Here is a 25972-nt window from a genome sequence, read left to right as displayed (position 1 = left end):
GACTTGAAATGGTGTATTGGACATCAATTTACACATCCTGTAATAAATAAATGGTTTTAACAAGTGAAATAAATATTATTGCAACTTCAATCTCATAAAAGTGTTTTTCCCAGTTCCTGGAAGATTTTCTATGAACCATTTTTCTAAAACTATTTTTTCATTGATTGCTTTATGAATTTATTGATTCAATAGACTTGAAATGGTGTATTGGACATCGATTTACACATCCTGTAATAAAGAAATGGTTTTAACGAGTGAGATAAATATTATAGCAACTTCAAGTACTGTGCTATGCTTAAACAAAGCTGTGCATTTTTCAAAAACTTTTTCTTCATGAATTGCTCTATGAGTTTATTGATTCAATAGACTTGAAATGGTGTATTGGACATCAATTTACACATCCTGTAATAAAGAAATGGTTTTAACAAGTGAAATAAATATTATACCAACTTCAATCTCATAACAGTGTTTTTTCCCAGTTCCTGGGATATTTTCTATGACCCATTTTTCTAAAACTATTTTTTCATTAATTGCTTTATGAATTGATTGATTCAATCGACTTGAAATGGTGTATTGGACATCAATTTACACATCCTGTAATAAAGAAATGGTTTTAACAAGTGAAATAAATATTATTGCAACCTCAATCTCATAAAAGTGTTTTTCCCAGTTCTTGGAAGATTTTCTATGAACCATTTTTCAAAAACTTTTTCTTCATGAATTGCTTTATGAATTTATTGATTCAATAGACTTGAAATGGTGTATCGGACATCGATTTACACATCCTGTAATAAAGAAATGGTTTTAACGAGTGAGATAAATATTATAGCAACTTCAAGTACTGTGCTATGCTTAAACAAAGCTGTGCATTTTTCAAAAACTTTTTCTTCATGAATTGCTTTATGAATTAATTGATTCAATTGACTTGAAATGGTGTATTGGACATCGATTTACACATCCTGTAATAAAGAAATGGTTTTAACAAGTGAAATAAATGTTATAGCAACTTCAAGTGCTGTGCTGTGCTTAAGCAAAGCTGTGAATTTTTCTAAAACGTTATTTGCATTTGAAGTTTTTTCAACACCAAAATGAAAACTAAGTCTCAAAAGGTTCAGGGGAATGTCTTCTCTTACCTAGGTCTCAAATATTCAAACACCAAAATAAATTTCAAAAGTAATTTTCATTTGAAGTTTTTTCTGCCATAATTTTTCTGATTTCAAGACTTTACGGTCACACCACAGACTTAGTATTCAACACCAAAATGAAAATAAAGTCTCAAAAGGTTCAGGGAAATGTCCTCTATTACCCAGGTCTCAAATATTTAAACACCAAAATAAAATTCAAAAGTTATGTGCATTTGAAGTTTTTTCTGCCATAATTTTTGTCATTTCAAGACTTTACGGTCACACCACAGGCTTAGTACTCAACACCAAAATGAAACTAATCTCAAAAGGTTCAGGGAAATGTCCTCTATTACCTAGGTCCCAAATATTAAAACAATATATGTAGACAAATATGTAGACAAATATGTATATGTAGACAAATATGTGATAGGAATATGTAGACAAATATGAGTCTTTACCACGATTTGGAAATATTTCGAGCTAGATGCTTGGGAGGTTTTTTGGGTTTTTTTTCAAATCCAAAGCAATCTATCACATATAATGTGTTTTCTGGAATAATTATTGTAAAATAGAATATTCTCCACTGATTCAAGCCGAAAAATATCATTATATGTTATAGGAAATGTCTCCACCACGATTTGGAAATATTTCGAGCTAGATGTTTGGGATGTGTATTTTTTAACCAAAGCAACCTATAACATATAATGAGTTTTCTGGTACAATTATTGTAAAATAGAATATTCTACGCTGATTCAAGACGAAAAATATTATTATATGTGATAGGAAAGGACTCCACCACGATTTGGAAATATTTCAGACTAGATGTTTTGGATGTATTTTTGTGGTTTTTTCATTATCAAAGCAATCTATCACATACAGTACCTACCGAAAGTCTTTGGAAGCCCGAGAGGACCTTATGCAAAAACGCTGTTTTTGCAGTCCTCTAAGTACTACAGTTTTTAACCAAATTCTTTCAAATTTGGTATGTACATAGGTAGAGGTAGTGAAAACACCTCTGATTTTTTTCAGATTTTCGTTTTCATTTTCCGAAGTACTTTTGACCCGTTCTAAAAGTCTTTGGAAAGCCGAGAGGACCTTATGCAAATTAGGCCAATTTGGCCTTTTTTTGCAGTTGAACGGCTAGGGCTAGGGAAACGCGACTTTTTTTAATAAACCTGCGTTAGCTTTATATCAGGTCTGATTTACAATTTTTTTTATTGATATTATCTAAGTTGAATTTTAAGTTGAAAAACGAAATTTTATAATTCCCCCTTTTTCCGCTCCCATCCCTTTTTTTTCTCTCGCGCCAACGAAAAAACAAAGGGATGGGTTCCTTCATGAATGTCTTAATAGATTCATTGATTTTAAAGACTTCAAAATAGTGTACTCGACATCGATTAATATATCCTGTAACAAGGAAACTGTTTAAACTTGGAAAACAATCAATATCGTCATTTCATTCACAAAAAAGCTTAAGAACTCAATTTCTTAAAATTAAGAACTCAATAGCTTTAAGAAACCCTAGTGTAAGCGAGGCTTAAGAGCAAGATTAAGAGCAGGAGCAAGAGCAAGAACAAGATTAAGAGCAAGAGTAAGAGCAAGAGTAAGAGCAAGAGGTATGTATTATACAGTTAAGTATTATATAGAAATTGTTATATTCATTCCTGATACATTCGTTTCAATTTCAATGCAAGAGCAACGCATTGACATTTACAATGGCACTTACTATGTTATAGGGTGTGAAGGCTTTAAAAGATACCATGAAAGAAAACTATCGGCTCACCCACAGGTGTAGTATGATTATTGGTACCAGGGGTACACCAGCCACGCCTGGCGGCTTTTTGCTGCGGAAGAGAAGTTCTTATCTCGAGATGTTTAATCGCGGGTTATAATAATAGCCTATGAAAAATGGACTTTAAAAAATCAAGTCTTGTCACTCGAATGCCAAAAGCAATCACGCCTTCGGCAAAACCAATAACGAAAAGGCACCACTGATCCGCTTATCGTTATCCAACATGGCAGGAGCTTTTGTTGTTTTAGCCATCGGATGCCTCATTTCTTTCCTGGCCTTTCTGACGGAAATTGTGGCGTTGCATCATTATTCGTTTCTCTGACCTATATAATTTGATCCATGGCATCGCTGACAGCATTATATTAAGCTCTCTTTTTAACAATTCATTGGTTTGTTTATTATAGGTTTCAGTACGAAATTTATTCCATGGTCGAACATATGAAATAACTAACACACTGGCAATGATGCACACTGGTCGTCTACTTCATTATGGGAGTTGATCTTATAGTGTATATAGTTTCTCCGCAGAAACTGAAATTTTATGCCATCAATAACAGAATTGTGTCGATTGACGAGAACCATGTAATTCATCTGATGTCCTTAAAGTGTCCGCTATTGATGGCAGAGAGCAGAGAGCTATAGGGGAAAGGTTTTCTGTGTAAATCAGCTGAAAAATAAACAACATGTCACATCAAAAATTTTACGACAAGCTCCAAAGTCAAATGTGACCGGTCACATCGCATAGCATAGATTGAATTACCAATATAAGCTCGAATGAAACGTCGCCATGAATGAATGAAGCGATGCTGCGCATCATCAGCATCTTATTTTTTTTAAATTGCGCGTTTTCATTTGCGCATCAGCAGCTCCAGTTGATGGTACAGTGCATGCGGTGTATATACAAATTGTTTTGATTGACGAGAGCGCTGCTGCGTCTTATCCGTTTCATGTCGGTTCTTTTAGAGAGAAATGATTTGTCCGACCAATGGCAAAGGATGTCGCCGAAGTGAGATTCCCAATTGGTCAGAGATTAAATCATCAGAAAAAATATCGTTATAACTATACGAAAACATATGAGTGGTTGAATTAAGGTTCTTCGGTTCAAATTCAATTAATTCCCGAATTAAAAAATAATTTAACCCGTCCGGTATAATATTTGCAGTCCTTAATTGATGATAAGGATTCCTTCAACAACTTCCAACTCTGTGGATATGATCGGCATCACTGAAGATCGACATCGCCCAGCAGAAAATAAAATATGGCCATATTGCTCGATTCTATGGTAAATATAATGACGAAAATATATGCCTACATATAGGCTATTTATACCTGTTCTTTAAGTATAGGCTACACACAATCAATGTTAAAAAATCATTTATTGCTGCTGCTCACAAATCTAAATGACGTGATAATTATATAGTTGTTGTATAAATCAATATAATATTCGATTTATTTACCGAAATTGGACCAATCAATTATAGGCCTATTATATAAGATCTCTTTTTTATCAAGTTTATTAGTATAAGGCTCTTCACACGAAGAGAACTCCTGAAAGAGAAACGATGAAAAACATTAAATATAACTGCGCATCTTTTCATAAACATAATAAATGTATACAATATACCACCCGGCCTGAAATTTGACTCCGATGCTCATGTGTCCATCACTGCTGAGTGCACAGCATCCAATGTATCTTGTAATATTATATATAGTAGATCAAATGCATGGCGACTTATTCCTTCTGCCATGTCCAGCAATGCTGCTGTCAAGGTCATCAATGAATCTACGTCGTCATTGAGGTTCCAAGAAGCGCCAAATCTTGGGTTGAATAAGTCCTGCAAGAATAAGGTCAGGGTTTGTATTAAAATATCCTACGACGGGTTATTCGGGTTCGCCCTTAATTTTATAATCTGATACTATTTGTGTATGCATCCATCAGAAGATTTGATTAAATCCCATATATGGGTGTCAGCTATATTACATACATACATGTAAGAAAGGCCAATGTTATATTGAACTGGCAGCAGCATATATGTATACACAATTACGTATATGTATCGGAAGAAATTGTTCTCCCCGACCTAAGCTGTCAAAAAGAATTGTGCTGTGAATAATTCCAAACGAACCAACTGGGTTCTAATAACACGTTCTACTATATCATATAAGACAATAAAGTTGGCTAAATATCTCTTATCAATTGACGTTCATTGACTCTCTCCCGCATATATACGAGAAGGAAGTGCGGACTTTCTGCTGCATGCGCTGCTGGTTTGATGCCTTACTCCACGAATAGAATAAGACTCGCAGCTATAAACTCATATTATACCAGCATTTGGAAAGCGTTGTTGCTTGACGCGTCCATGCAGAACAGAATGTACGTTTATACAAGGCAATGGCTCTGTGTTTGGCCATTTCCAAATATAACTTGTTTTTCGCCATTGCGTGTGTATACACGTCAACATGTAGTCGATTTAATAGCCCACCTTTTATTGGCGGGCAGTAATTTGTATCTGTTATAATATAGTGTGGGGACGAAAGGAATCTTTCTAGCTTTTATTACACACCAAATGACGATGATTATACGCTATATTACACGTTGCTGGAGAAAGGAAAGCGAAAACCCAAAAAACTAAATTATATTTGCAACATTGAATAAGAGGAGATTTATTCAAGCTTGTTTATAGAAGTTCACTTCTTTAGAAGTGACATTGATATAGATGAAGCCCAGCATTATTATATGTTGTTAAAAAGCCATACACAGCAGCGGTAGAATACTTACCTTAACATACTTTAGTGGGCCAGGATTACTTACAAGACGAAACTACTTACGAGCTTAACATACTTAAATAGTTTTTTCATTCTTACATTTTGTAAGTAACGAGTAAGCATGTAAGTATGTGCCTCCAACATACTTACTTGAATAAAAGAAAAGCCTTCTGTAGGAATCGAACACGGGTCTCTCGCATCACAGTCAGATGCTGATCCGCTGTGCCATTCTTGATATGATTTAACTAATTAAATAACCGTTATGAATCAACGGGGGGGTTTAGGACTTAGAGATTTTTATGTCCAAACATTATATTCAATTTTCTCTCCTAAAGCGGCGAGCATTCATTTTTTTCACAAAAATGATTTACAGGAAAGCTGCTTTAAACTCGGTACTACCAGTTCCTTCAGTAGATATAAATAGGGCAGCAAATTTTTCCTACAATTAATGAAAAAAAGGAGTTATATTCCTTAAACAAGTAGTTTACATGTATTCTAGAGTTCTACCTGAACGATGGCCATATTTCTTGAATAATGCTCATGGATGGACTGAGAAACAAAGAGCAGGGCCTCGCAGGTCAGGAAATATCTTTGTCGCAACATAAGTAGCAAGCCAGCCTCCCATTCAAATTCACTAAACGCAGCACCATGAGTGAAAAGGAGGGATTCAATTTCACGATGAGCAGCAGGAACCAAATTTTGCTGGCCAAAATGTTGGGGTTGTTGTTCGTGATCAAAATCATGCCTATCTTCAGCTGATGATTGTTCAAGACCAGCCCTGACGCCATCAGTTGTGTTACTACTAGCAATAACAACATCTTCAATGGACGTGGGATCACTAGCCTCGTCGACTAACAAGTTGAATCCAGTAGTCGATATATATAGGCTAAGCTCAATCAAATTTCAAAAGTGAGCAAAAGTACAAGTACAAAGTACAAGTATGTTATTAGCTGTTTAAGTATGTATACGACGAAAATAAGTATGAAAAATAGGTATAAGTATGTTCGTCCAATATACTTACAAATTTACAATACTTACAAATAGTTGAACATACTTACAACTCCCTAAACTACTTGATATTTAAAAAAGATAGTGCTTGCAAGTATGAAAATGAGTTGTAAGTACGTTAAAAAATATTTCAAGTAGGAAATTTTCCAAATTAAGTATGAAAAAAGCCCTACTTGACAAATTCAGTACTTTTAACCTACTAACATACTGGAAATTAAGTATGTTACCGCTGCTGTGTAATGAGATTCGTACGAATTATGATCTATATTTATAAGTAGGCCTATAGCCTATGCATACGAAATAATATAGACGTTTGTATGATGCCTTATTGGAGGTGCTGTCCCTTTTTATATATTGACAGCCAATTAATTGCGACATCACGGAAAAGGCATGACATTGTGTTTGAATTTGGCGCACTTGATTGGCGTGCACCATGCTATATACAGCTAGCATGGACCGGTTTTCCTTTTCTTTTCTAGATAGCTGTGCCACCTTGATTGCCAAATCAGCACAGCAGGATTGACACAACAACAATGTACAGCAGTCGTCGTAAATATATTCAATCGTATAATAAATAGTCATTATTTTGAATTGATAAAAAATGGCATACGTGAGTGCAGCACCACTTAACAATCTAAGAAAGCTGCTGCCGCTGTTGGCGATATTTAGCCTTTAGCTTATCGATATCATAAGAGATAATATAAAACTTGGGGGGTTGCCATATAATATATGTATAGTATAATCAAGAATCCTCCGCTTATCACTTCTGGTGAAGGTGAGTCGAAAGGCAAAGGTGCTAGCGAGATTTATAATCAGACAACCAGCAGCATTTAGCAGTTGGCCCGGAGTTGGCCCCATGATATTATGCAACGTTACAACGAAGCGTCACAAACGGCCGCCTTCGCATCTACAACAGCATAGGAGGTGGGCGATAAAATCGCCCAACCGCGAAGCATTCCGTGTTGTGTGTACCTGATAAGACGCAGGTGTACCAACAACAATATATATCTATACATATAAAGATTGGCAGAAAAATACAGTCTATAACGTTTGAATTCAGCTCTCGAAATAGCAGAGAAAATGTTAAAATTCTCCCTTTCAATTTTCTCAACAAACGTCAATTTGCACACACATAGTATATAGAATTAAAGTATAATATACTTACATCAACAGCAGTTCCATTTTTTTGTCGAATGTCTTTTTGCCTTTGATGTTGGCAGCAACTGCTGATGTATATGCTGTATATATATACAAGCGGATTTCCTTGCCATTATATTCGCCCGTCACTGAACAAGAATTATGGAGGTTGTACTACGTGATTATTCATGATGTGCTGGGCGAACCGGCAGCAGCAATGGCAACCGCAACGGCATCAACTCCACAGCAGTAAAAGCGAAAGAAGTAGACTACGTGACTGTCATCATGTTCACACCGAAAACGGGCGCGACGCTATATAATATTATTCATGCAGCCGCAAGTCAATTCACGATTTCATTATTTGCCAATTCGGGAGGAAAGTAAAAAAACATTGGTCTAGACGGACAGCGATATAATAGCCTTGCAATAATAATCTATATATTGCAAATTTAATTTGGAAATGTATTCAAAGAACAATCAACGTTTATAAGATAAGGAGCAACATCTCATTTCCGTATGGGCGCGTTCGTAAATGGCCCTATTATGTAACACCATACAGCACTGATTATAGCTAGCTATAGCCTACTTATTGGAGGGGAAAGGGGACGAAGCGTGCTGAAGGGGAAGACTGAAAAGCAGCAGGAAAGTTTGAAAAGTCAAATATGACAGCAGCAGACGAAGACAACGATGATAACAGCATGGATGCATATTAGGATATGCGCAGTTTAAATGCACCGATCTCTCGGTTGGTGCAGGAACCGCACGTAGTCCCGAAAGCACCTAACATATAATACGTATCCATTAACAAATGGCCTAAAAATATGGCTGCCGCTGCTGCTGATGTATTAGCTCGGCTGATGCACTGCGCATGCTCCGCCCTCGCTGTCATTCTCACTCTCACGCGTGAATAGGCCATCTTCACGCATGGCACCACGCATGACTGGACTCAATCATATATCCTGTTCAGCAGCATATACAATAGAATAGAATAAGAAATGCGCAGCATCAAATTCAAATCGATAAGCCAATAAATGGAATAGTATAAAAGCCATTTATAAAAATATAGGATCTATAATACAATACATATTAATTGAAATGAGCAATTGAAAAGCGTCTTGAAGGGCGTGCTGGGCCAGCGTCGTGAAAAAGTAGGGAATACAACAAGAGACCGGATAGAATAGCCTACAGCGAAATTGCTGTGCACACGGCGGTGCTCTGATGTGCTGTGCGCATGATGTCAGTCACGTAGGCTCTCGCCCTCTCTCTCTCTGTACTATGTCCATTACGCGATCGAGCGCTGCTGGTGTGTATTATGTAGCTATATAGGAATACAAGCAGCAGAGCTTTCTTTTCGCAGAAAGCAGCACCCAGCAGAGGACTCGCTCACGGTCACACAAACCAGTTATGATGTCAACTTATACCGAGAAAGCAACAATCATTATAAGGAAATATATAGCAACAGCACAAAAAGGGAGGGGGGGGGTTATTTTTTAGTATTTTGGTTTATTTTTAAATTTCATTTGAATTTTTATACAGACATTTATTCCACCGTCTTGTCTATATTTTCTAATATTATATTACATGTAATGGTATATATCGTTTAGAACATTTACGACGTTTTTTTTATTATTTATGGCCAATGCAAATCATCAATAACATATGCGTAACACAGTTCTCCGGGAGTCCGAGTCCGTGCGAGAAGAACAAAAAGAAAGATTGGCCATATATTTTTTTTTGAATTGTGGTGTGTTTAGGGATGCACCCCTTAACGATGGTATCTTGAGCCAGGCCCCGCCTCCTTTTACTCACGATATTCTTTTTGTTTTCCCTCTCTATCCAGTTCCTTCCTTAGTTTACACTGAGGGGTGATGGGAGGGGAATGGCGTACGTGATCGAAGCGACCGAACTCGGCCGCGCCAGTTTGTGCCCAACAACTGTGGGCATCGTGACGGGAGCGACGGCGGCAGGCAGGCAGCCAGCAGAGCAGCGAGCGGTTGGGTCGTAGTAGCAGAAGAGTTCAGAGCTTTTGTGCTGAGCTGCTCTAATATTGGGCCGTCCACCTATAAAGGTGCGTGTGTCAAGTCCAGTGGTGCTGTTTGTCAACACCGAGTCGTTGACGTGAGAAGACCTACCACTGACGTTATAAATAGTTCTATTTTAGAATAATTGCGTCTCTCTCATCCTCTCCTCTGCTGTACTGTACATATTACTGTAGGCTGTCAGCAGCACCTTGACGACACACTTCCCGACAGGCAGCAGCAGACGCACAACGACTCGAGGATTTATTTAATAGAGAGCGGAAACGTTTGTCAACAAAGCCATCCATCAAATAGTCTATAGCATCACCACCACCAGCAGACGAAGCTTAGACATTCGATTTAAAAAAAACACAATAAGAAACAACAATTTTTGAAGAGACTGGGAGAGATAGACAGCAGAGAGCGGAGATAATATGGAGTGGCTGATAGACATCTGCCAGTGCGTGGTTCGTGATTTGGACAAGTACGGCATTTGCGTCGTCGATAATTTCATGGGCAAAGAGCGGGCCGAGTCCATCCATCGCTCCGTCGTCTCCATGTACCACTCGGGCGTCTTTGTCGAGGGCGAGACAGTCGGTCTCAAATCGTCTACTAGCACAGCAGCAGCGTCAACCGGCGACGGCGAGACGGCGAGGAACGTGCGCAGCGATAAGATCACCTGGGTCGACGGGTCGGAGAACAATTGCGCCCACATCGCCTTCCTCATAGCCGCCGTCGACACCATCATCATGAATTTCATGCGGTTCAAAAAGGGCGCCCAGTTGGGCAGCCAACTCAACATTGGCGGAAGAACAAAGGTAATAATATATTTACGCTTTCTATTTCTATATTTAATTTTATAGATTTAGTGCCATTCGAATCCTATATAAAATCTCGTCCGCCATGACCGAAATATTTTCCATATAAGAGTATCGTGTTGCTTGTATATTTTCTGCCTCGTTTGTACTTTGACTATATTTGCTGATGTGTGGTCGCCTTTCGCGGAAATGGAAATCAATTGTAATCCGATCTAGTAACACTATATATACAAGAGAGTCTATAGTCAACAGATCAGCATATATCAGCGCGTATTATAAAACATGTCCGTATTTGTCTATCTCTGTTAACAAACAAACACAGGCGATGATATCGTGTTATCCCGGCAACGGTTCACACTACGTGAAACATGTGGACAACCCCAACCAAGACGGCCGCTGCATAACAACGACCTATTACGTCAACAAGGACTGGGACGCCAAGGTATCTATATAGGCTAGTACTGTAGTATAAAAGCCCTCGGGAAAGTTCAATTATATATTACATTCATCATTTTATAAAAATGAAGGAAACTGGTGGTCTGCTGAGGATTTTCCCACAGACGTGGTCCAACAAAGTGGTGGACATTGAGCCCATCCTCGACCGGATGGTATTCTTCTGGTCAGATCGGCGCAACCCCCACGAAGTCCAGCCCTCTTTCCGCACCCGCTACGCCATCACCATCTGGTACTTTGACGCCAAGGAGAGGGAAGAGGCTAAATTGCGCAATAGCCAGGCGTTGATTAAAAGTCATTGATTTGGAATTTTATATTCGATCGTCATCACTCTAGATATACATATGTCTTCTTATAACTTCGTCAAAACAACCCCAAAAGTTAAACACCCCCTCAAAAGCTCCGAGCTGATGATATATATTTAATTGGCTCCGATCGGTGCTGGGCGCTCTCATTTGTCATTATTCAGGATTGATTCTTTTATTCTTACGTATATAATATGTATCTGATTTCGCGTGTATATATTATAGATCTATTCTATAAAAAAAAGGTCGAAAATATGATGTGCTTTTTGCTGAATGTTGTAATAATAATGTTGTAATATTTGCCATTCGCATCATGAAATTGTTTATATCTTTTTTGTATATTTGCGCCAACCTGCGAATGCAAATAATCGAATGATGAGACGTTTCAAACAAAAAAAACTATTCGCCGCGAAAATGTCATCCAGTTTCTGTAATAAACGCTAACAAACTTGATAGACATATATGCAGAAGAATCTTGTAAGACGAATGAGAATTCATCGTATATCATTTTTATATCATTTTTACTTATTTAGATATTATATAAGCCGCTCTAGATTTCCAACAGGCTGTGGCTTTAAAAGGATCAACCTTATATATTATTAGAGAAATGTAGATTGATCACAAGCAAAACAGGTTTAAAAAAACAAACAAATTCCATTTGCATCACTGTGTCAATTTTTACAGTTTTGGTATTAAATGCTGGCAAAAAAGAAATAAGGGAAAAAATCAACATCGCCTTTGAGATTGAAAATTCTATAGAACTGAAATATACATGGCAGTGATGTGAAACGTTGGACGGAAAAATGTTTCGAATTTCGCGGGCAAATGAATAATGGCTTCTTTTCATTTTTGCGGCTGGCAGACGACAAGACAAATGGACGGCGGCTTTGCAGCAATCAATAATGAAGCCTTTTTGGCATATTCACTTAGGGTTTTGCATCGCAGGAGAATTGATATGGAAATTATACATACAGCAGCAGCAGAGGCAAAGTGCTGGTTTCGAATGTTTTGCTCAGTCACATAGCCCTGCCATTTATGGTACAAGAATGAACGCAGCAATCCTATACATATGCGTCAGCTATGCACATAACCCGAAATATCGTCTGCTGCAAACCTATAGCGAATTTGTATAGCCCCTCCCATCTGTGACGTTGATGCTGGCCGGGCTGCTGATGGTGCGCCTGAAACTTTGAGTCGGGAGGACTAAATCCGCGTGCGTTTATGTAACTGTGGGATATATTTAGATGCCATCAAGGAAATAAAGTTTAGGTTTGACGCAATTATATCTGTCAAAACCCTGGCCAAATTGATCATTTTTGTTATTCACGTGCTGTTATATAATAGGCTTAAAAATGGAGTGCTGTTCTCAACATCATCAGCATCAATTAATCCTTTAGGCCTATATAATTATGTGCCAAATGGAACGCAGGATTATTTTATTGGACAATTTTTTTCAGCATTTCAGTTGGGCTACATAGCTCTTATAGCCTATTCATCAAACTTAATTAAGAAAAATATTAAATTCTATATACTCCTTTTCATCTTTTCTTTCGACGAGTATAGAATTTTGTATAGGTTGTCGAGGGGAGAAAAAAACACGCAGCGGTTGCCTTAGCGATGGTATATGTATTGTCTCTAACATATCAACCGAAATGTTTTGAATTAAATAATAGCATATCGACTCTTTTTTTCTTTCTTTCCTCTTTTTATTAATTAATTTATTTTTTGTTTGACAGGAAACCCCTGGCATCCTCGATCCAGCAAAGCGAACATGTAGTATTTCAGCATTCATGATGGGAGCACACAACACATTGTGTTGATTTCACGAAGCTTTTAAAACACCGCAGCATATATAGTAGCCTACATGTTCTCCCTTTATGTGCTGTATTTACAGTGTTCTGACTGCATGTGTACACACGAAACGTGAGTTAGCAACAGCAGCTTCATGCATATAATATAATAAGTGGACTGTTTTTGCTGCTGCTGTCTGGTGGCATCATTATAGTGCATTTTGACATTGGCGGACAGCTGCTAGCTGCTGCAAAACCGAGCATTTTCTTGTATGTTTCTTTCGCGGCTGAGAATTGAGATGATCAATTTTTGTGCTGCAGGCCCCAAAGCAGCACCAGTGCTACAAAACAACAAAATAAAATAAAGAACATTCGTCCTCAACATCCGGTAGCAGCAGAGGAATCCGTGATTATCATTCAATAATTATATGCTGGGCATATCATGAGGGATGTTCCATAGCATGCCCTATATATATAAGCTATATGGCCTGAAGTTCAGACTTTTCAGTTATCTTCTGGTAGTTGGCCTTAACCAGAAGGGTTTTTTATTCTTGGATATTTATCTAGAATCTTACTCGCCAGTCAACTGCTGAGAGACGTATCGCATAATATTTTTACATTTCATTTTGTAATCTAATATTTCAAGTTGGATTTAATAGCCTACAGCAGTTCTGTCTTTTTCTGAAGGAATTTAAAATGAAGCTACTATTTTGGATGATGTTCATCGTCGTGCTGATGGAAGAAACTTGTGTTTGCCAATTCAGCACGTCGCTCCAATCATTCGACGTCGTTTCTTCTAGACCAAAAGAGGCGGTGCTGCTGGATGTGCCCATCAATTCATTCAAGAAAGATCACCTTGTGGTCGTTATGTCTGTGGTAGGTTTTGGTCAGCATCAATATTAGCCTATACCACATTTGATATTATATCTGGCTATAATTCTTCATTTTATTTGTTCAAGTCCCTCCCATCCGTGAAAACTACGAGGAATTCAACCGGCCATCTGATTCGCGTGGAGGGCGTTTCACCCTTGATACTTGACTGGCTCTCTCTCCGCTACAAATTCGAGTAGGCCCAACACATTGAATTATTTTTTGAACATAATATATTTCAATAATAATCCTTATTCTGACCGTTTATTTAATATTAAAGTTACTCCATCCTTGACACCAATATTTCTTTGCTGGATGACATGGGACCCAAACGACCAGGACTCATTAGTTACCTATTGAGGGGGGTATGAAGATACTATATAGCTATAATAGTGTTACAATAAAGCCTTTTTTGTGATTTGATTTCTTTGTGACGTTGTAATTGTGCTGTAATAGGAAAGCCAAGTGATGTTGGCGTTCATGGGCCCTTCACCCGAACGTTTACGGAAAGTGGAGGTCGTCCATCCTTGGCTGTACACGCCGCCCGCCTTCCTCATCCCAATGCCCGAAATGTTGCCTAACAACGTCGACGCAGTCATCAAACCTTTTCAATTATGGGTAAGCTAATAATGATATCAATTATGACATCGATAGATAAAATGTTTTTATATTGTTATATAATTGCTAATACCCTATATCAAACTATATTAAAAGGTTTGGATGGGATTAGTTGGTGCGGTTGCATCCTTCGTTTTCACCATGTCGTATTTAAATCGCACCCTAACTTGGAGGAATCAATCCGTCTCAAACAATGCTGAAGGAAATGTCGACCAACCTCCTGATGTTGTGACTGAAAGTGTCTACATGTACGTTGTAGGAACCTTATTGAATCAAGGTATTATATTTTAATAAATTCTCGCTGCTGCGCTCAATTCACGTGGAATCAAATCGAATTGGAGGTGGAAGCATCTCATGCCAGATCACCTCCGTTCGGCTGGTGGTCGGGGCCTGGTGCCTGATGACCCTTGTGCTGGTCAACGTCTACAACGGAATTCTCATCTCCTACGTGATGGCCATTCATCGCGCTCCTCCAATCGCCAGCACCGAATTGGACATCGCGTTCAACCCAAACATCCGCCTTGTCGTCGATAAGGGTCAATCTGGCGATCTTTGGTTTTCGGTAATTATATATATGTTGCTGCTGGTCCTGACATTATATAGCCTACTATTAGGCAACTGATCTTCATCATTCTGATGATTCTTAATTCATATGTTTTACAGACTGCGCAAAAAGGGATTTTCAAGGGCTATGGCGACAAATTGCGATCATATCCGAATTCGAGGTGCAACAACAGTCAGCAGTGTGTCAATTTGGTGAAATCGCTGCCGCCACAGCACGTCTATTTTAGCGTAGGCCAATAATAAATTATGGAAATATCTAATATTTCTATTGTTAACTTAAACCAATGAAACAATTAACATATATACATAGAAAGCCTGTATAATCCATGTTTTGTTGGTTTAGTCTTATAAAGATATAACCTAATTCAAATATTAATAGACTTTTCTGTATAAATAGGTAATGATGAATTTGAAGGACATAATCAAGGCTGATTACAAGTCCACGGGCCAGTGTAAGCTGACCATAACGGCGCCAGCATCCAACCACCCAGGAACTTGGGGACTAGAGAAGAAAAGTCCTTACCTCGAAAAGTTTAACCGTGGGTAAGACATGCAAATATATGTAATACATATTAGGCTACAAAACATCAGCCATCCATTTTAATTGATGAAACGACACACAACGGAAGCGGGGTTGATAAGATTACAAATTCACGCAGAACATTGATGCTCCACGAGGCGGGGCTAATCACCTTGTGGCGAGAAAAGGTCGAGTCGGACACCAAGCCGTGCTACAGCGAGAAGAATGCCAATTACATTGACGACCAGGACAGCAAGAAAAAGCCTCTGGCGCGTTTGTCGCTGACTAATTTGGCAGGGGCCTTCGCTGTTTTGGCAGCTGGATGCCTGGTTTCCATCGTGGCGTTCGGAATCGAAATTCTCTTCTTCAATAAGCGACGAAAGAGGAGGATGAAAAGGACCACAATCGTCGTCCTGTGAATGAATTATAATTTATAATATTGCTTTGGTATTTTTTTCATGTAGTCTAATATACCTTTTCACACAGCAGCCATATAATATTAGCAGATTGCACAATTGTTAATATTTTTATTAATACCGGTGCTGATGGTAAAAGATGGTCGAAATTCTCATATATTACTGGTGTCGTTCATGGTCTATACTCTATAGGCCTATACTTTAATAATAATAATCATTATATTACAACAAACCATGCCCAGCGCAACATTTTTGTTATTGTCACCCTCGTTCTATACAACAGATCCACAGTTATACCAACTATAGCTAAGTGTTTCTGCTAAAACACTTGTTGTTATTATCGGTATAGTTATTTGTTCCCCATATACAGCAGAGTATAGAATGATAAATAACATGTGCGTTGCCGAATTATTGGGAACGCATCTGTCTCACATCTCTGTGCTGGGAGCATCAACAACGATCTTGGAATGCTATATAAAAGACTCTTCTCAATTGTGAGATCCCCAATTGTCACGATTCATCCCTCCAGACAATATACAACCCGATTTTGATCTAGCAGGTATTTATACAAATGTTTCCATAGATATTATATAAGATAACCAACATTCTATTTATAGTATGATAATTATGTAACACTTTTCAAAACTAATTTTAGTTGCATTCGTACCAGTCGAGATCATGATGGCATCCAACACAGTCACATTTCTGGTCGTAGCGACAATGACTTTCTTAGTTTTCACTTCGTGTCTGGCCACTTCCGACCCAAATCTCTACGTAAATAACACTCAAGAACTGGAAACCAGTGAAAACCGTGCTGCTGCTGCGGCTGATAATACGGGGAAATCCCTGAGTTTGTCGGATCTAGTTTACGGCACGTCTGCTGCAGCATCCAACCGCCAGGTTATTATATTAATTCATTTGAAAATCACGTGTCTTTTTTAAATACAAAATTCATTTATTCAGTCCGATGCTGTCGGTTACCTAACTGAAGAGGATTTCCGAAACGCCCTCGCTGTTGGTGAGATTAATGAATAATTTTCACATATTAGCATACCCTGATGTGTTTCTTAAACCTCAATATAGCTCTCTTGGGAGATTTCAATAAAAGATTAACGCAATGCTTTTACATCTGTTTGTCTATTCATTTATCGTATAGAAGACAGTAGCGACGTCACCAATCCCAATTGGAACGCAGACCATCAGCATCAATCATCCAATTTGTTCGAGGGTGACATTGCCGGTGTCAAGTCGGCCAGAGAGCTGCGCAATGCCATTAGCGGTGTCAATTTCCGTTGGCCGGATGCTGTCATCCCTTACGTCATTACATCCTCATACAGTAGGCCTATTATTACAAAACCTTTAAGCGGATTTATCGAGATATTTATGGCGCTTATATACGCTGTCTGCTGCTGATGTAATATTTCTGTCGGTTTATAAGCCCCAAGCGACCGCAGTATAATCGCCAGAGCCATGATGGAATATCACAACAAGACTTGCATCCGCTTCGTTCCCAGAACTATCCAGCCAGATTACATCATCATCAAAACCACAGGATCTGGGTATTATTATAAATCAATCGTGCTGGCTTATTATTATTATAATAGCCCACAGGCCATGTCGCCTCAGCAGTAAATCACAGCAGTAGCAAATTCAAAGTTTCTTTTTATTTTCACGTGCTGCTATGTCACGACAGGTGTAACAGTAACATTGGGCGAACGGGTGGGTCTCAGGTAGTGTCGCTGGATCAAGGCTGCGTTCACGTGTCGCTGATTATTCACGAGCTGATGCACGCCGCTGGCTTCTTCCACGAGCAATCGCGAACCGACAGGGACGATTACGTCGTCATCAACTACGGAAACATTCAAACAGGTTTCATTTGACACTATAATTAAATTATTTGCATTCGTATAATAAACAATGTTTATTATTACCATCAGGCATGCAAAATAACTTTAACAAGCTTGGACCCGACATGATTGAATTTTTGGGGACTTCGTATGATACAGGTAAAGTCAACTTACAGTTACATCTATAATTGCATCATTTAAACAAAAATATTAGATGAATCAAACCATATGAAATTCTTTCCATCAAATAATATTAGGCTCAGTGATGCATTATGATCAATTCGCTTTTGCCAAAGATCGAAACGTCCCCACCATTTACTCGAAGACGGGCAGTAGCCTGGGTAATACACAGGGATTTAGTCAGGTGAGAATATAGGCTAATCAAATTCAATAGTTAAAATTTGAAATAAGGAAAATGAATTGATCCAATTGTTTTATAATGCGTTTGATCGAATATTTTCTATAGAACGATGTCTTGAAATTGAATCTGATGTACCAATGCAGCCCTGTTGTCGAGACTACTACTGCTATGGCAACCACCCCATCAACGACAGTCGCGACGACAGTGACCGACTCAACAACCGTCGTCCCCACGACAGTTACCACATCAATTCAAATGTCGACGACAACGACATCAATTCCAACTACGGAAAGTACAACCCAAGGGACCACAACATTGACAAATGGACCGACTCAAATGCCTTTTACGACCACAACGACGTCTCAAGTGACAACCGGTGCGCTTTGATACAGCATACAAATAATATCTCAACCATGCTATAAAATCCTTTCATCTCCGCGAATATTATGCTGGCGATTATTATGTCATTGCAGGCCCAGAATGTGAGGACAGACTGGCTGGATGCGACGTGTGGTTTGACGATGGCTTCTGCGAAAACAGCACCGATCTGATGAGCGTCTTCTGCAGGAAAACTTGCGGATTTTGCTCCACTCGTCCTGAAGGTAATTGCGGCCTTGTTGAAATATTGCACTCACAATTAACAAATCTATATGATTTATATTTGTCTTTGAATCATATAAAGTCTGCCTGGATGTCATTTCATTTTGCCCTCAATGGGCCAACAGCGGACTGTGCATTGCTAGCCAGGAATTCATGCTGGCCAATTGCCCAAAATCTTGCGACTTTTGTAAGGCATCTTAATTGAATCACGCAAATCAGTTTTCCATATGATTTTTGTATAGCCTTCTAGTTGTCTCCATTTGTCTTATATTTTTCAAGTTTAATAAATCACAAAAACTATATGCAGCTCAAAAAAAGGTATTTTTAGAGTAGCCTAATATAAATAATGTCGTTTGAAGAGAAGACAGCATAAAGATGGAACGTTTTCTGGGAATTTCTTTTCTTTTTACTTTGCGGAGGGTTTTGCGTTGCTGTACTGACTGCTGAGAAATGTATTTAGCCTATATACAGCGCAACACAAATGGTCAACGTTTAATACATGCACAAGTGTGTCGGAAAAGGAACATCTGCCATATATATGTTGCTTGCGTGTGTACATGCATCTCATATCCTATGTATTACCTTATATACATATTGAAGGAGAACTCAAATATTCCATTGTATATATAATACTATATAGTCTATATACAGTCATCACAGCACGAAACAGGTGCGGCCAAACTTTATATGATAGCTACTATATCATATGGACCTTTATTTATGTGTCCATATGTTGAGAATGCCGGAACTGAAATCCGAATTTTCTCGTCAGTCGGTCTCTTTCCTTTCTATTAGACACACAAGGCATTCTCAATTACATCATTGTTATATGTTATTTTCGGTTTAGTATGTTTAATATAGCAACTTGATATTTCTCAAGTGCATGCTTCACGTGAGTTAACTTTACCTACTGGACTAACGCATATACATAGCCTAATACAGCGAATTGTGTTCGTCGGTAATAATCCGGACATTTTTTTTAATAAAGAAGAGTATGGTAACTAAATATAAATTAAAAGAAAGTAATTTTCGTGTTATTTCTTATATCGATCAAGCAACAATTTCAACTTCTAATATTCAACTATCCTAAACATCCATCGGATATAAAAAAGGGAAATAATGAAGAAACATGGAGTTTCGATAAAAGCCGTGACAGCTATTCTTCTCGGACTGACCATAGTCATTTCAGTCAAATACATTCACGACGGGAAAATGGTGGCAGAAGAAACACTTAAAATACGCGTAGAAGAGAATTCCATTTTGGAAGTGGCTTTAATTCAATGCCGGAACGAAAGCGATTCCATGAGCGTTTTACTTAAAAACCAAACAAAGATAAATCGTCATGCCAGCAACCCTACTGACGTCACAAATGAAACTAAAGAAATCAATAAACTAAAAGAAAAATACGACGAAGAAAAGAAGAAATTGATTAAATATTTGGCGACTCAATTACGAGATTCTCCTTATCCTGGAGTTGAAAACTACACCCGATACGCAGTGGCTCGACTGGGGATGCTGCCCATTGAAAATGTGAAACCTTTGATACCTGAATTCGGCCCAGTCGTCAACGACGTCCTTTCCTTTCGCTATCCCATCAACATTCCGTCGTGTCCAGCAAAAGCAGAAACAAATAATACTCAGGCGAACCAAAGTGTTTTCATAGCGCTGATATCGGCTCCGTATCATTTCAAAGAGCGAAACGACATCAGAGATACGTGGCTCGTTCACCTCAAAAGCGCATTGGAAAAACATTTACTGGGCATGGCGCGATTCGGTTTCTTTCTCGGCCAAACGAAAAACGATTCCATTCAAACGCGAATCAAAGAAGAGAGTCAGAAACACGGAGATATCATCCAAATCGACATGGACGATTCGTATCGAAATTTGACGCTGAAAGGCATCGCCGTGCTCAACTGGGTGAGGCAACACTGCGCGAAGGTCGACCTCGTTTTCAAAGTGGACGACGACGTCTACGTCAACGTGCACAATTTGGTTCACTTCGTTCGGTCTAATTATCAATCGAACAACAGTTTGTTCGGCTACGGCAATTTTGGCTTCTATCCAATCAGGATGGAGCTGGGATACTCGGAAGACTACGCCAAATGGGACATGACTTTCGAAGAGTATCCGTGGAGTTACTATCCCAATTACGTCAACGGTCCGGCCTATTTCATGCACGCAAGTGTCGTCGTTCCGTTATTGGCTGCCAGTCAGACCACACCATTAATCCCGTTCGAGGACGTCTTCCTGACCGGAATGTGCACGGAAAAAGCCGGCGTCAAGATGCAATATTCCGATGGCAACCCCAGGTTTTTATGCTTATAATTACATCAATCCCTAGGGAAGAGGGGGGCTAGTTGGCAGGTGGGGTAAGTTGGCATTTTGCTAGTTAGACCCCTTACAGACCAAAACAAATCAAGCCTTTTACACCAAATACGAAAGACAACACCCAGATTGCTCACACAAAATTTCAAAAGTATACGACTTCCCCAACAGGAGTTATAGCAAAAAGAAAAAAAAACGGCAAAAAGTTTTTTTTTTGCCTCTCAGCACTTTTCATTTTTCTCATAGTATAACACTCTAAGAGTGTCAGAAAACCCAAGCAAAAAAGAATTAATGTTTGTCTTATTTTTAAAAGAAACCCGACATTTCTACATTAAAAAGTTATTTAGTTATCAATTTATTTGTTCGAAAAGCATCCTGTGGGGTAAGTTGTCAGAAATTTTGAGGGGCATATTGGCATGCAGATTTCTCGCGAGATGCTGAGTTGCAAGTTTTCAAAATTTGACCTAGAAATTTGGAGCAATGGACAATCGTCAGCTGCCAAAATATGTCGTAGGTGGGGCAAGTTGGCAGACTTTTTTTTGCAGTTTTTCTTAATTTTTCAATTTCGTGTAAATGAACATTGTAAACAAATACGATCAATTCATAGAGGATTGAAATCTGAATTTGATTTATTCATTCAATTTGCAAAACGTGTGGTCAAAAAATTCAAATAAATTCACAAAAAGTGACCCTGCCAACTAGCCCCGCTCTCCCCTATAAAACAAATTTCATTATACTTAAAATCATTATTGATTTGCTCAAGTGTCTTTTATCGGCCTCTGCCGACCGTTCCGACCCCGTGTGATTTGCGGAGCTTCGTCGGGTGGCCGACCGACAATCATGTCATCACCCACTCGGCCGTCGACGATTTTTATCGGAACAAGACCCAGTGCGTAGTCACTGAATCGGATGGAACCAATAGAACAATCGACTTCACCGCCCCCGTTGTCTTTAAGTTCAGTTAGTCTCATATACACAAGACAATATTTCATTTTGGAAATAATGATGACAAATTGGTGAAATACATTGGTCTATAAGCAGTAACAAACAATTCGGCGCTTTATACTCTTACGTCATTAGCACTTCGATTGATAAACGTTTACTTTTTTCCCTTTTCAGGGAATAGATTATTTGCTCGTCGAAAGGAGCAGCGCAGTCGAATTCGTCTTCTTAGGAGGGGGAGGGGGCAAAATGTCGACTGCTGGACTTTACATAGAGTTAAGCTATCTCCTTATCTCTGCTGCGAAAGTGGTTTAACTGTTTCTACATGACAACTTTTTTTTAATCCGTTTGAAATACATGGGACATTTTGCCCCTAAAGCGAAGCTTTTTGCCCCGTTGTAGGGGCATAATGATACATTTTAGAGTTTTTTTTTAAATGAGGAACAACACTAATAATAAGTAAAGATGAAGAAAACCAACAAAATTCCCTCATATAATTAATTTTTTTGTCCTTTTTTGAGACCAAGAGCAGGTTAAAAAATGCAAAATTAAAGAAATTGGAATAAAAACAAAAAACTTTGTGCCAACATGACTACCCTGACTACTCTCTCCTAATTAGCATACACAGCATAAAGATAACACACACCTCTTGATTCACTTTTCCTTTGATTTATTCTTCACGTCTCTTATTGCTATATAAAGTAAATGTGCTTATAACAGACTTTCTCTCTGCACCAGGGAAGCGTGCCATTACAAAATCTAAGTAGATTGCAGAGCGTGAAAAAATAGATTAGAATAAATAATTAATTATTACAAAAAAATGGAAAACCTACCACATATATTCTCTAAGACATCAGAGTCCAGTTTGGGGGCCTCAGCATCTTTCTGCTGCATGCCCCCAATAACAACAGATCTGGAGAGCACATCTTCATCGAAACAAAATTTCAAACATGTACGAGCCAAGAGACAAGACTTGTTTTTCTCTCTTAGCTGCTTCACTTTTCTTGGGCTCAGTTCTAGCTCCGACTAAAGACATTAGATTAGACATGACACACTTCAAAAAATATCCACGAATAATAAATAAATTGCATACCAATGCATTCTGAACTTCCTCGTTTTCTCATCTTTCAGGTGCTTGTTCAGAATTGTTAAATTTCGGTAACTTGGAAATAACCAGGGGCAATCCTGTGAATGAGCAATAAAAATCATAGTAAAGGGAGTATTACGCAGCAGCGGTAGTCTTAAAAAAGATCAGGAGCTGCTCTATGGTTCTTTACAAAGTATTTTAACCCTGATATGTACAAATAATTGAAAGAACAATACCATCTTGCAGAAACAGGTTTTCTTCTTTCAACTGTTGGATTTCGTCCCTCAGTTTCCCAATTTCTTCCTCCTTTTTAGCCATCAGAATGCTTGTCAAACTGGCTATGGTTTTGGATTAGTCGTCTTCATGAACTTGATACTGAAATTTAAAATAAAAATTATGATATCAAGAAGTATTCATTTAAAAAGCTGGCAATAAAAATCAAGTAATTAATAGCGCTAAATAGGGGGTTTGAACATACTTGTTTTTTAGCTCCTGCTGAAAGTTAACTGCAATCTTGTTCAGCTGGGCGTTTCTATAAAGGCAAAAACTATTAAATATAATGGTTCTCATGAGACGGCAACTAAATTTAATTACCCTGCTAGAAATTAAAATTTCAATTGGCTGGTCCTGTCTTTTCCCAGCAAAACTTGATTCTGTGTTAGAATCTTTAATAGAATTATCATTTGTGTCGCATTGATCTTCCTCATTCTGATTCTTACTGTTGTGTCTGGGTGCGATTGAAGGATCGCCACTATATTACAACGACACACGGGGAATCAACACGAGAATGTAAACGAGACGGACATGAAAGTAGAACTTGTTCGCATCAGAACGCGAGCCCGAATGGCCGCCTCAGCCACCACGCTCGCCGCTCCTCTAGCGGCGTTTCTTTGCGCCAGCACAATCACACATACACACTTGACAGACATGATCAACACAAATACACAACACTTACCGCCCTCATCTTCGTCTTGATCGTCCTCTTCGTCGCTGCTGGATTCCGAATGTGTGTTCGCAGCAAGAAATAATTTGTGAAAATCATTTATAGTTTTGTCAGCGTTCTTCTCAAGAGCCACTTGTGTACCTATAAACAAAACAAACATTGATTCCTGGAGAATAGGGTTTAAATTCAAAAATAAAACTTACCACGTGAAACCACATAACCCAGATGTGACTCACAATCCTTTAGCAACACCTTATTGCTAATAAAAAATGGCTAAAAAAGATCGAAATTTCGCTCATTTTTTGGCCATTTTTTCGATCAATTCCCATTTAATTACACAGGGATCGAGATCGATTTGATCGATCGATCGCGGCATTCCTGTAATTCTGCTTTGGATATTGTCACAGATCTGTGGATTTTGTAGTTGGGTTTTATTTGTGACAGTATAAATGGGTTGAACTAACCAAGAAAGCTTGTTTTTCTTTCTATTTTCGAACATTGAAGTCACCAAATATTATATTTTATCTTAAATTATAGACAAAAAATACAGTACCTACCTAAAGTTTGGGAACGCGCGAGAGAACCTTACGACAAAAGGCGTTTTTTTTTCTTTTTTGCCCCTTTCTCCCTCCCCCCCCCCTTACCACCCACGCCGAGTTGTCGCCCCCTCGTAAGCGCGCGTTTTCTCTGTTTAACAGAGAAAAAGGCGCGCAGGGTGGAAGTGGGGGGGGGGGGGGAGAAAGGGACAAACACGGGCCAATAAATAAAATATGTTTTTTTAATTTACAATTTACTACATTAAATATGACGCGAACAATCTGAAAATGAAGACTGTTGTTGAGTTTGTCAAGCTCTTCATTTCAGAGTTTTCCGCGCCTTCCTAGGTTAACCCATTCTATAGTTATCGATAGTAGGCTATAGTTCAATAACTTAGTATAGTATCAATAAAATCGTCGTTCCGTTATTGGCTGCCAGTCAGGCCACACCTTTGATCCCGTTCGAGGACGTCTTCCTAACCGGAATGTGCACGGAAAAAGCCGGCGTCAAGATTCTTCAATGGCTATTCCGATGGCAACCCCAGGTTTTTAACCAATTTCATTGTATACTTAAAATCATTATTGATTTGCTCAAGTGTCTTTTATCGGTCTCTGCCGACCGTTCCGACCCCTTGTGATTTGCGGCCCTTCGCAATCAGCAATGTATCATTCGGCGCCCTTTATATTCTTTTACGTCTTGCAGTTCGATTGGTAATAAATGTTTGCTATTTTTTGTCTTTAGGGGAGATTAAAATATTGCAAGAATCAAATGAATTTCGTGCGCGCTCGTGTCAAATTCTGATGATGTCTAATGTCCAGCGAAGCTATTGTGTTTTTGCTGGTGTTTGTCGTTTATCTTTGTGATTGAGATAAAGCGCAGCAATATTATATAGCGCGGCAAAAGTTGAAAGTTTTAACAGTGTCAATCACTGGCTGTCGCCAAGTGTCGGAGACAATCGGAGACAACCGTGGAGACAATTTGACGCGTCTCCAATCCGCTCCAATCAAATGGTTTGACACTGAATGGAAAAAAAAGTATTTGGACTTCTCGACATTGAACACACAGAGACGTGCAAACAACAGCAACACGCGTATACTATAGACCTGCTATAGTTCAATGGCTATAGCTGAT

The 25972-nt window shown here is 38.6% G+C and overlaps 5 protein-coding genes and 2 long non-coding RNA genes across 7 annotated transcripts; 5 read left to right on the top strand and 2 right to left on the bottom strand.

Annotated features, from left to right (window-relative positions):
* Window positions 1-6038: 6038 nt before the first annotated feature.
* On the bottom strand, window positions 6039-6256 carry LOC124200796. Its single transcript, XR_006877391.1, has 2 exons — window positions 6190-6256; window positions 6039-6121 (listed from the first exon to the last, which is right to left on the bottom strand). It is a non-coding gene; the product is annotated as an uncharacterized LOC124200796 (long non-coding RNA).
* Window positions 6257-8271: 2015 nt separating this feature from the next.
* Window positions 8272-9086, bottom strand: LOC124200795. Its single transcript, XR_006877390.1, has 2 exons — window positions 8911-9086; window positions 8272-8786 (listed from the first exon to the last, which is right to left on the bottom strand). It is a non-coding gene; the product is annotated as an uncharacterized LOC124200795 (long non-coding RNA).
* A 610-nt stretch (window positions 9087-9696) lies between these two features.
* On the top strand, window positions 9697-11874 carry LOC124200791 (egl nine homolog 1-like). The gene is made up of 4 exons (XM_046597086.1): window positions 9697-9895; window positions 10043-10663; window positions 10986-11105; window positions 11191-11874. The coding sequence occupies exons 2-4, from the start codon at window positions 10280-10282 to the stop codon at window positions 11416-11418; spliced, it is 732 nt and encodes a 243-aa protein (XP_046453042.1). The 5' UTR covers window positions 9697-9895; window positions 10043-10279; the 3' UTR covers window positions 11419-11874.
* Window positions 11875-13906: 2032 nt separating this feature from the next.
* Window positions 13907-14990, top strand: LOC124200595. The gene is made up of 5 exons (XM_046596865.1): window positions 13907-14087; window positions 14171-14277; window positions 14362-14446; window positions 14538-14699; window positions 14796-14990. The coding sequence occupies exons 1-5, from the start codon at window positions 13908-13910 to the stop codon at window positions 14988-14990; spliced, it is 729 nt and encodes a 242-aa protein (XP_046452821.1). The 5' UTR covers window position 13907.
* An 84-nt stretch (window positions 14991-15074) lies between these two features.
* LOC124200793 lies at window positions 15075-16264 on the top strand. Its single transcript, XM_046597089.1, has 4 exons — window positions 15075-15261; window positions 15363-15491; window positions 15661-15806; window positions 15923-16264. Exons 1-4 carry the CDS (start codon window positions 15100-15102, stop codon window positions 16200-16202), a joined length of 717 nt encoding a protein of 238 aa, XP_046453045.1. The 5' UTR covers window positions 15075-15099; the 3' UTR covers window positions 16203-16264.
* A 616-nt stretch (window positions 16265-16880) lies between these two features.
* On the top strand, window positions 16881-19208 carry LOC124200594 (zinc metalloproteinase nas-13-like). The gene is made up of 10 exons (XM_046596864.1): window positions 16881-17099; window positions 17163-17217; window positions 17356-17535; window positions 17638-17827; window positions 17893-18068; window positions 18137-18205; window positions 18304-18410; window positions 18513-18783; window positions 18881-19009; window positions 19090-19208. Exons 1-10 carry the CDS (start codon window positions 16881-16883, stop codon window positions 19206-19208), a joined length of 1515 nt encoding a protein of 504 aa, XP_046452820.1.
* A 603-nt stretch (window positions 19209-19811) lies between these two features.
* LOC124200788 (beta-1,3-galactosyltransferase 1-like) lies at window positions 19812-22376 on the top strand. Its single transcript, XM_046597084.1, has 2 exons — window positions 19812-21316; window positions 22096-22376. The coding sequence occupies exons 1-2, from the start codon at window positions 20127-20129 to the stop codon at window positions 22295-22297; spliced, it is 1392 nt and encodes a 463-aa protein (XP_046453040.1). The 5' UTR covers window positions 19812-20126; the 3' UTR covers window positions 22298-22376.
* The last annotated feature ends 3596 nt before the right edge of the window (window positions 22377-25972 follow it).

Source organism: Daphnia pulex, chromosome 8, assembly GCF_021134715.1.
Source record: "Daphnia pulex isolate KAP4 chromosome 8, ASM2113471v1".
Taxonomy (NCBI): Eukaryota; Metazoa; Arthropoda; class Branchiopoda; order Diplostraca; family Daphniidae; genus Daphnia; species Daphnia pulex.
This window is presented reverse-complemented; position numbering and strand designations above follow the sequence as displayed.

Coding starts and splice junctions, on each gene's coding strand:
- LOC124200791 (XM_046597086.1), top strand. CDS start 10,280: ATGGAGTGGCTGATAGACATCTGCCAGTGCGTGGTTCGTGATTTGGAC. Junction 10,664..10,985: donor ACATTGGCGGAAGAACAAAG/GTAATAATATAT, acceptor AAACAAACACAG/GCGATGATATCGTGTTATCC. Junction 11,106..11,190: donor ACAAGGACTGGGACGCCAAG/GTATCTATATAG, acceptor ATAAAAATGAAG/GAAACTGGTGGTCTGCTGAG.
- LOC124200595 (XM_046596865.1), top strand. CDS start 13,908: ATGAAGCTACTATTTTGGATGATGTTCATCGTCGTGCTGATGGAAGAA. Junction 14,088..14,170: donor TTGTGGTCGTTATGTCTGTG/GTAGGTTTTGGT, acceptor TATTTGTTCAAG/TCCCTCCCATCCGTGAAAAC. Junction 14,278..14,361: donor TCTCTCCGCTACAAATTCGA/GTAGGCCCAACA, acceptor TTAATATTAAAG/TTACTCCATCCTTGACACCA.
- LOC124200793 (XM_046597089.1), top strand. CDS start 15,100: ATGACCCTTGTGCTGGTCAACGTCTACAACGGAATTCTCATCTCCTAC. Junction 15,492..15,660: donor CACAGCACGTCTATTTTAGC/GTAGGCCAATAA, acceptor CTGTATAAATAG/GTAATGATGAATTTGAAGGA. Junction 15,807..15,922: donor CTCGAAAAGTTTAACCGTGG/GTAAGACATGCA, acceptor AAATTCACGCAG/AACATTGATGCTCCACGAGG.
- LOC124200594 (XM_046596864.1), top strand. CDS start 16,881: ATGGCATCCAACACAGTCACATTTCTGGTCGTAGCGACAATGACTTTC. Junction 17,100..17,162: donor CTGCAGCATCCAACCGCCAG/GTTATTATATTA, acceptor TCATTTATTCAG/TCCGATGCTGTCGGTTACCT. Junction 18,411..18,512: donor ATACACAGGGATTTAGTCAG/GTGAGAATATAG, acceptor TATTTTCTATAG/AACGATGTCTTGAAATTGAA.
- LOC124200788 (XM_046597084.1), top strand. CDS start 20,127: ATGAAGAAACATGGAGTTTCGATAAAAGCCGTGACAGCTATTCTTCTC. Junction 21,317..22,095: donor TATTCCGATGGCAACCCCAG/GTTTTTATGCTT, acceptor GATTTGCTCAAG/TGTCTTTTATCGGCCTCTGC.